Source organism: Apaloderma vittatum, unplaced genomic scaffold (assembly GCF_000703405.1).
Source record: "Apaloderma vittatum isolate BGI_N311 unplaced genomic scaffold, ASM70340v1 scaffold36241, whole genome shotgun sequence".
Taxonomy (NCBI): Eukaryota; Metazoa; Chordata; class Aves; order Trogoniformes; family Trogonidae; genus Apaloderma; species Apaloderma vittatum.
The window spans coordinates 9,846-19,551 of NW_009701510.1; the positions used below are offsets into that span (position 1 = coordinate 9,846).

Here is a 9,706-nt window from a genome sequence, read left to right on the forward strand (position 1 = left end):
AATGTCCCCTGCCCCCAGGTCTAGGGTTCCTTGTTAGCAGTAGTGGGGCTTTGCCCCTCAGACCTGCTCTGACAGCGGAAGCTCCTGTAACCAGTGCTCCTCCTCTTCCCTCTTCACAGGCCTTTCTAACAAAAGTCTGGTGGGGCAAGATGTGTGTGGACAATGGGCTTTGGCGGGTGATCGCATGTATGCTGTTCTTCCCACTTGTCTACACCAGCCTCATCACCTTCAGGTACTTTTGACAGCTGGGGTATGCGTGCACTGAGGTAGGAATCTCCTCCAGCCTCACCCTGCATCTAGCTGGGAGAAACTTCTATGAGGTCTCCCTGTGCATCTGATCTCTTCCACCCCTGCTCCCCGCAGGGAGAAGAGGCTGCAGCCTATGGGCTGCCTGACACGCCTCCAAGCCTTCTTCGCAGCACCTGTTGTCATATTCCACATGAACATCCTCTCTTACTTCACCTTCCTCCTGCTGTTCGCCTATGTCCTGATGGTTGACTTCCAGCCATCTCCGTCCTGGTGGGAGTACCTCATCTACTTCTGGCTCTTCTCTCTGGTGTGCGAGGAGATCCGCCAGGTATTGGGCAGAGGCTGGGAGGAGGTGAGAGGAGGGAGAGACACCCCTCTGGGTGCTCCTGGAAGGTCCTGAGTAGCTCAGATTGCCATGCTGCTTCTCCTGTCACCACGCATTTGGAGAGGTCCCAGCAAAAGGGACAGATCCCTCCCAATCTGAGGCTGGAGAATCTCCTTGACTGTCAGTGGTTGAGTGCGGTGCTGGCAACAAGGACCAACACCGAGGTCGCGGGTTCGATTCCTGCTTGGTCCCCATGTGTTGCCAGGTCTAGTCGAGAGGTGGTGTCCTTGCCTGTAACAGGGAGGTTGGACTAGATGATCTCTAAGGTCCCTTCCAGCCTAGGCCATTCTATGATTCTATGATTCTGGCCTGGCCCTATGTACTTGCAGGAAGACATGCTGGTTTGAACTGAAAATATCAGGAGATGGAGGGATTGCTTCCTTTCTTGGTCATTTATTCCCAGAAGCATTTCCAGGCTTTGCTTGACATTTGATTTTTTTCAGCTTTTGCTTCAACATCTTCTTCACCAGACTAAAGAGCTCCACATCTCAGGTATCTCTCCCCATGCTCCTTCCATGCCCCTATAGAAAACCCTGTAGGCTCAGGTGAACTTTGTGAAAGCAAGAGGGTCCAGTGATGGCCAGCAGGTCTGTGTGGTCCCTCCTCTCTACAAAGCATATGAATATCCTACAGGGCTTTCACTGAAATAGTGGGTCCCTCTTTTCTTCCCAACAGCTGTTGTATGATCCAGATGGGTTTGGAGTTGTGAAAATGGCTTCCCTGTACTTCAAGGACTTCTGGAATAAGTTGGATATCTGTGCCATCCTGGTCTTTATCACAGGGCTGACTTGCAGGTGAGTTGCAGAGCCACTTGCCTGGCAGTGCACAGGCTCAAGACACAGCTGTAAGCTACAAAACTAGCGTGAGAATTGTGCAGTTTTTTAAATTGCGATTTCTTCTTCCAAAGGCCAATGAAGCTTTTTGTGGTCATGTGATTAATTCTGACCAATTTGCCTCTGCTTTCAGCTGCTTTTAGGAGAGATATTTTTCATGATGCAACTCTCACCCAGCACTCTGGGGAAGCTCACAGATACTGCAGAAATATGATGATGCGAAATCAGAAAAAAAGCTCATACTGGTGGCACTGAGATGTTTCCTTTCCTCTCTTCTGTACCCAGGCTGATCCCTTCAACTTTATATCCTGGACGCATCATACTGTCACTGGCTTTTATAATTTTCTGCCTCCGTCTGATGCACATTTTCACAGTCAGTAAAACTCTGGGGCCCAAGATCATCATTGTGAAGCGCATGGTGAGAGCACCCCTCCATCCTTCCAGGATGATAAACTATAGCAGGCAGATGCCTGCATGGATGAGTGTGCCACATGTGTTACCCTATCCTGGTGTAGTTTGTTCCAGGACAATATTTTGCTTACTTTCTGTCTTTGCAGATGAAGGATGTCTTCTTCTTTCTCTTCCTGCTAGCAGTGTGGGTGGTGTCATTTGGGGTTGCCAAGCAGGCCATCCTGATCCACAATGAAGAACGTGTGGAGTGGCTTTTTCGTGGTGTGGTCTACCACTCCTACCTGACCATCTTTGGGCAGATTCCCTCCTACATCGATGGTAAGGCACACCAGCCTGTGACAGCATATGGCGTGAGCAGGACGGCTGTGACAAGGCTGTGAGCAACCTGATCTAAAGATGTCCCTGCTCATAGCAGGGAGGTTGGACTAGATGAACTCTAAACATTGTTCCAACCCAATGCATTCTATGATTCTATGATTCTATGACAAGTACATGCCACAGTCTGCCTAGCTCCTGCTGTGTTGGCCCACGGAAGTCTTGCACATGGAACTTCACCAAACAAAATGTAAGGCCAGGAGGGTGTGGAGATGGAGCCCTGTTCCAGCATGTTGGGAGCATTGCCACCAATGCAAATCCAGGGATGCCACCTGCCCAAGTGGTCAAGAGAGCATGCTAGCTAAGACACAGGAGCATGTGTCAATCCAGCTCAGTGCCACAGCTGCAAGGCTGGTGGCAGTGAGCAGAGCACCTGGGATGATGCAGATTGAGGTCAAATCCCGGCCTGGTGCTAAATTACCGTGGTGCTGGCCACGTTCAGAGAGCACAATATACTCCCTGAGACACCACAAGCTTTGGCTGCAGCAGAGTCACGCTGTGGTCTCTTGCAGGGGTGAACTTCAACATCGACCAGTGCAGCCCCAATGGGACAGACCCCTACAAGCCCAAGTGCCCAGAGACAAATGAGGACAACAAAAAGCCCATCTTCCCAGAGTGGCTAACAGTCATCTTACTGTGCCTGTACCTGCTTTTCACCAACATCCTCCTCCTCAACCTTCTCATCGCCATGTTCAAGTGAGTTTGACCTGGCCTCTTGGTCCTACGAGTGAATCGTTGTGACTTTACTTGTAGGCTTGGTCATGGCTAAGGGCACTGCACACTGACTAAGGGCACTGCACGCTGACAAAGCACAAAGGGAGTCCTGTGACACATGCTGACCAGAGCACAGTGGTGCTTTGCGGGGGTTACAGATTTAGTAGAAGTAACGGGTGTAGGCCAGGGCTGATCAGGGAGATGAGGTGGAGTCAGGGCGCCATATAGACACAATGCACCCTTTCATGCTCGTGTCATGGCTGACACCTGGACTCTGCTCCAGCTACACCTTCCAGCAGGTCCAGGAACACACGGACCAGATCTGGAAGTTCCAACGGCACGACCTGATCGAGGAGTACCATGGCCGCCCACCCGCACCTCCACCCTTCATCCTCCTCAACCACCTGCAGATCCTGGTCCGGCAAGGCCTGCTCCACAAACCAGCCAGACGCCACAAGCAGCTCAGTGAGGACCAGCATCTCCCCTCCTGCCTTTTGCCACCATCCCAGGGCATGGCACTGTGCACCGAGGCACGATGCTTGCCTTCTGAGCTGTGGTACCAGGGTTTGGGATGCCCAGGGATCTGACAGCACTGTCATCCCCTTTCTCTGGCAGAAGAAAAGCTGGAGAAGAATGAAGAAGCTGCCCTCCTTTCTTGGGAGATGTACCTGAAGGAGAACTACCTGCAGCACCAGCAGTGCCAGCGGAAGCAGAACATGGAGAAGAAAATCCAAAACATTGCACAGAGGTACCAGCACTCCTGAAATAAGGACATCCTTCTGTCCTCCAGCATCCTGGACAGGGAAGAGTTGGTATCAGTGCCGAAGTGGCTGCTGAGAGGGTTCCTCTCTTCACTGCCCCTCCAGGGTTGATGTACTGGCTGAGCTGCTGGACTTGGACCGGGTGAAGAGGACAGGACTGGTGGAGCAGAGACTGGTCTCTCTGGAAGACCAGGTGAGGCAAAAGCTGAGCAACAACCTAAGAAAAGTGGGGTTTTCTGGGGGCTAAGTCAATTGAACCAGAGCACAGAAGAAAACCCATCTGAATCAATCCTTCTCCGAACAGTCTGAGTTTCTGTGCCAGAACAATAGCACCTGAGAGGAAAAGGTTTATGGGAAACATTCAGTTTGACTCCAAAATGAACATGATGAAGGTGGGAAGTGGTGGGATAAGCCCTTGCTTCCACTGATCACCCAAGCAGTTAGATCTGACCCAGATCTTCTCCTCGGCCTGAGAGGACCCTCCAGACTTTCTAGAGTCAGGGGGATAAACATGCAGGTGTCAGTGCCTCTTGTCAGGGCTGTATGCTGCAGCACTCAAGTAAGGGAGCCAGGAGGGCAGCTGTGGCCTGGGAGGACAGACCCTCTCCTGTCCCACGCAGGTGCATCAGAGTGCCCAGGCCCTGAGGTGGATAATGCAGGCTCTGCAAGGCAGTGGCTTTGGCTCAAGCGAGGACATGCCATCCATGGGTAAGCAGAACCTCTCTCTGCCCCAGCAGCACTGGGGAAGCCCAGGACCCTGTCGTGGAACCCATGGGCTGTGGGCCGGGGCTGAGCAGCCCCCTGCACTGCTCTGTTAAACTGCAAGGCAGAGGTACAGGTTCCTTTGGCCCAGGGAGGTTTGGGGACTCTGTGAGGCCATCCAGCCCCTCCTGCAGCCATTGCTACCTGCTGCTCCAGATCCCTCCCTGCAGCCCATGGCTGAGGCTCTCCACTGCAGCATTCCCAGAGGAGTTCCTCCAGCGCCTGCTGGAAGGGATGCTGGGGGCCAGGCCCCCATGGGGACATCGGTATCCCCATGGAGAGGCCCACCCAGCCCCCTCAAGAGATCTATGGTCTGCAGCACCAGACTCAGCACCCTGCTTTGTGGGGCCTTGCTGTCTGCGTCTGCCTTGCAGGCTCCAGCAAAGCCTCGGAGATGGAGGAGGTTGACCTGGAAGGGAAACCTGAGGAGAGCCAGCCCCTGTACCATGTGCTTGCCCGAAACCTCCTGTACCCAGGGTCTCATACCCTGCGCTTCCCTGTGCCTGATGAGAAAGTGCCCTGGGAGGTAGGAGCTGTTACCCTGAGCAGTGGGGCTGGAAGGGGGGGCTGTGGGGCAGATCCACACAGTGATGGGAAGAAGAACAGACCCACTGTCACATCCTTGTCACACTTGAGAGCTCCTGTTTTTCCCAGCCCTGGGGCAAGTGACTTTCTGGAGCAGCTGCAACAAAGACCTCCCAGGTACAAGGAGAGGTGAATGGGCATCATTTCTGATGGTATCTGCAGTGCTAGGGATGCCTGGAAATGCTCACTTGGAAGCAACAGGGTACAACCACCTATCTTTGCATTTCCTGAGTCTAGGCTTGTTCAGGGTCAGGGACAGAATCTGGCGCTGGCTTCCATGGGGAGCATGAGTGACACCCAGGGCTCAGCCCCTGAGCTGGGGCTGGATCCCTATGTGTCAGGGAGTGCTGGGCAGAGGAAGGGACTGGGGTAGAAAGTGTCCCCAGGGGTCTCAGTCCTTGCCTACCACTAGAGCAGGGATGCAAAGGGGAGCCTGACATGACAACGTGCTCTGCAGGTGGACTTCCAGCTCTATGACCCTCCCACCTACTCAGCTGACCACAAAGACATGGCTGTGCAGGACCCATTCAGCCCGTGAGTGTGCCCCTGCAGCTCCTCGCTTTTCTGCCCCTTCCCCTGGGTGGCACAGCCAGCCCTCGTTGCTGGGCTGCCTTCTGCTCCCCAGATCCTTGGAGTCTCTCCTAAAGATCAACTACAATACCGTGGATGGGATGATTGACCGGCAGAGCTTCCACGGCCTCTACACTGTGCAGGACGGGCTGCCACTGTGAGTAGCCCCACCACGGGCTTGGATGGGCAAGGCTGGGGTGCTGACTGTGGGCAAACCACTGGGGAGACAGAGAATCTGGGGGAACTGGGTACATCCATTCCCTTCCTGCTTCTGTGCATCTAATGGTGGGGCAGGGATAATGACACGCATCTTCCTCAGGGCTGTACCCACCCCAAGAAACCCAGCATCCCACAAGAGGTCCAGTACGGTGGTGGGAAATTTGGGGAAGCAGTATAGGGCTTTAATCAGTGTGACACAGTGCACAGAGTCACCCTGGTGCCATCCCAGCCTGCTCACTCTCTCCCTGCCAGGAACCCCATGGGCAGGACAGGACTGCGAGGCCGTGGGAGGCTGCACTGCTTTGGACCCAACCATGCCTTGCATCCTGTTGTGACCCGGTGAGCACATGGGGAGAGAGGTGCCTTGCTCCAGAATGGAGCTCCAGGGGTGGAATGAAAAAGGGGACAGTAAGCCATCTCAGAGAGACTGGCACCTGTCAAAACCCTCTGCTGCCCATTCCATGTGAGAACCTGTGCCAGCATGCTGGGCAGGGGGGAGCTAAGTCTGGGTACAGAATAACAGGGGCCTCTCTCACAGCTGGAAGAGGAATTTGGATGGATCCATCATAAGGAAGAGCCTGAAGAAGATGCTGGAAGTCCTAGTGGCCCAGTACCCGCTGTCAGATGTCTGGGCTCTGCCTGGGGTAAGAGCTGGTGGAAACCAGCTGACACAGAAGGGTCTGGGGAGATGGGGACCAGCTGACAGCTGGATGGTCTGCAGAACAGGGAGAAACAGACAGGTATACAGCCTAATCCAAGGAGGTACCTCTGCCTCTCCCACATGTGGGACTGTGCTGCCAGGAGTGCTGGGCAAGAAGTGGGCCCATTACGTACCCCCATCCACCCTGACCCTCTGCCTCCTGCTTTTTCCTCCTCCTCCACCTCCTCCTCCTTCTCCATGGCTTCAGTTATGTCATTCATGTTAAGTCAGTGACATAGTGTCCTTTGACAGAGATCCAGGGGTTGAATCAGGCAAACTCATCTGCTTGGGCACAGCTGAGGACTTAGGGCAGAAGAGGGAGGGAGGGAGGCACCACTGTTTCTTGCTCCCCCTGCCAGAGCATGTGGCGTCTTCTAACAGTGATGGAAACTGCCCAGTGGCCAAGCTGGTGTCAATGAGGGAGGCTGGGCTAATGGCAGGCCCCATGGCTGACATTTGCTTTGGCTCAGGGGTCACTGGAGCCAGGTGAGACGCTCCCGCTGAAGCTCAAGTGGATCCTGCGCCGGGAGTTCTGGCCCCAGTTCCAGAACTTGCTGAAACAAGGCACCGAGGTGAGGGACATGTGGGTATCCCAGCAGTACAGGAGCACGTGGGTGTTACAGCGGTACAGGGGCAGGCAATCATCACCCTGGTACAGGGGCACATAGGAGTCACAGTGGTACAGGTACATGGGGGCAGCGTGGTGGCAAGGGGGCACATGGGCATCCCCAGGGTAGAGGCAGGATGCATCACCCCTTGGCCATTGCTCCCACCAGGGAAGAATGGCTGGAGGAGGTGGAGACATGCTGTAACAGCCTCAAACATTGCAGGGGTCAGGCTGGCAGCCCAGGGACCCCGGGGGTGGGCCACACACACCAGTGCCTGTGCCTGCTGCGATCACTCTCTGGCTCCAGCTGGAGTAGGAACAGGCTCTGGCCTCCAGCAGGGCAGGAGATGTGGGGTGATGCCCCACCGCTCCTGGAGCCTCTCGGTGCCCTCAGAGAGGTGGTGAGGGCTTTGCTAATTTGGCATTCCTTCACCGTGCACAGATACACAAGGGATACCTTGACGATCCTCGCAACACAGATAATGCCTGGGTGGAGACGGTTGCCATCAGCGTGCACTTTGACAACCAGAACGATGTGGAGATGAAGCGGCTGAATTCGGTATGGGTCTCTCAACTCTGCAGGTCCCTGATCTGGCCCTGCATGGGCATGGGGCAGAGGAGCCAGATCTCAAGACCCAGATCTCGCCTTCATCAGGAGTGGGCTTCTCCAGCTGCATGCAGTGGAGGAAGAACATGGGGATTAACACGGGGTGGCACTGCAATGGGGGCCCCAAAAGCAAAAGGCAGCAGGCTGGGGACTAGAGGTGCTGTTGAGCATGGCTGTCATGGCTCCTTGCTGGTAGCATGTATGTGATACCTCTCGTCCTCTTCCAGTTCCTTCAGGGCTGTGACCCAGAGCTGTCCATCCGCTGGCAGGTGCTGGACAAGAGGATCCCACTGCACACCAACCACAAGGAGCTCCTGCAGAAGGTCTCAACCCTCCTTGGCGCCTACTATTGAGTCCTCAAGCACAGGCCAGGGCTCCTGCTGCCCCAGATCAGGTTCTGGTTAGGACCTGCAGCTCTGTCTCAGCTCATCTGTGAGATCATGGGCAGACTAGAGACTAGGTACTTTGTTTGCCTCCATGAATGTATGTTGCAAATGTTTGGGAGGAAAAATGTCCCCTCTCCACCAACTGGGTCAGGTGCTGACTGGGCAGTGCCTACACAGCATCCTGGTCACCTGAGCCACCAAGCCTGTGTCTTGGTACTTCCACATCAGACACAGGACAAGCCCAGGGCTTGGGCAAAGGACAGCCACAGGGCTGTTCCTGCAAGGTATTCCTTCTCTCAGCTCCCCGGCTCCTTGCTTTGGTGTGGGCACTGGGGACTTGCCAGCCCCATCTACCCCTCCATCCAGGACATCCTTCTCTGTTCCACTGCTCCTGCTCTATAAGCCCTGGCATCTCCACTGCCACAGCTCCCAGAGGATTGCTCTGGGAGATGGTTTGGAGTCTTTTGCACCTAAAGGCCCTGACTGCCCTGCAAGTCACTCCTGTGGCAGCTGTTGCCATATCTGTGGTTGCCTCAGACCCAGTAACATGGTCCTGAGCTGTGGTCCAGCACTTCTGAAGGTGTGAGCAGCTTTTGACTCATATACTTCTGGTTTCATAGCTCTGCACAGGTCCACCTCCCATGTTCCATACTGTTATGTGATCCTGCGTGTGTATGCTGAGCACCATCTTGTAGCTGAACTCTTTCCTTCTATCCGAGCCACGGCACCAGCTCAATGTCACTTGCCTGCCTCCATCCCTTTGTGCACATGGATGGAAAGGGAGTGCTTGCTGCTCTGGGGTCCCTTGGACAGATAGGGACAAGAGAGAGGACATCAGTGAGCCCATCTCAGACATCTCTGCTTTTAAGGGGTCCTTCATTCACCTTTTCTTTGTTGCCTGCCACAGGGAGAACAAGACACAGTAGAGACATTTCTTGATAGCCCAGAACAGCTCCTTGGTGGCATATTATGCCTGAGACTTCTCAGGGAGAGATTTCAATTCCACCATCCTCTCCTGATGGATCAGAGACTGGCCAGCCAGGGTTCTTCTTCCCACACTGATGGCCACCACAGCACAACTGCAGTTTCACCAGTGATGCACTGGGGCTTGGCAAGGTGAGGGGCAGACTGGTAATTTATTCAATGCAGCTCAATAAACCATGCATTAAATAACTGAAGGCTGGTTGTCTGTTCTGGCTGTTTAAGCAGAGGCCACTCATGGAGGCCATGCTTGGCGCGCACCTGCAGAACGAGCCCAGTCGAGCATTTCCACTCCCAATCCTGTGCCACAAACTCAGCTTTGTTTGCAAACTCACCCCTCAGTGCTGGCTGCAGAGATGAATGACTTGACACATGTGGAATCAATGTGAGGAGCTGATGGAAAGCAGGCCACGGCAGTGTCACAGTACCTTCTCCCACTGCCCTTGGCCCACTCAGTATCGCGGTCTTCCGTCACCATGCTCTGCAGAGAGCCAGTGCAGGCACAGGAAGGCCAGGCCTGGGGCATGGCTGGGGAGGGAGAGGCGCTCCTGCCTTACCGTG

At 54.6% G+C, this 9,706-nt stretch overlaps 1 protein-coding gene across 1 annotated transcript in view; it reads left to right on the plus strand.

The window, feature by feature from the left end:
* The window catches only part of TRPM2 (transient receptor potential cation channel, subfamily M, member 2), a 16,603-nt gene extending 8,472 nt beyond the window's left edge, over positions 1 to 8,131 (plus strand). Inside the window, 18 exon segments of the mRNA XM_009879160.1 lie at positions 120 to 284; positions 287 to 577; positions 1,310 to 1,428; positions 1,753 to 1,885; positions 2,025 to 2,196; positions 2,766 to 2,949; positions 3,251 to 3,432; positions 3,583 to 3,715; positions 3,834 to 3,921; positions 4,349 to 4,436; positions 4,865 to 5,016; positions 5,533 to 5,609; positions 5,701 to 5,802; positions 6,117 to 6,203; positions 6,403 to 6,508; positions 7,035 to 7,136; positions 7,614 to 7,730; positions 8,006 to 8,131. Of these exon segments, the coding sequence (XP_009877462.1) occupies positions 120 to 284; positions 287 to 577; positions 1,310 to 1,428; positions 1,753 to 1,885; positions 2,025 to 2,196; positions 2,766 to 2,949; positions 3,251 to 3,432; positions 3,583 to 3,715; positions 3,834 to 3,921; positions 4,349 to 4,436; positions 4,865 to 5,016; positions 5,533 to 5,609; positions 5,701 to 5,802; positions 6,117 to 6,203; positions 6,403 to 6,508; positions 7,035 to 7,136; positions 7,614 to 7,730; positions 8,006 to 8,131 (2,424 nt within the window).
* Positions 8,132 to 9,706: the final 1,575 nt, after the last annotated feature.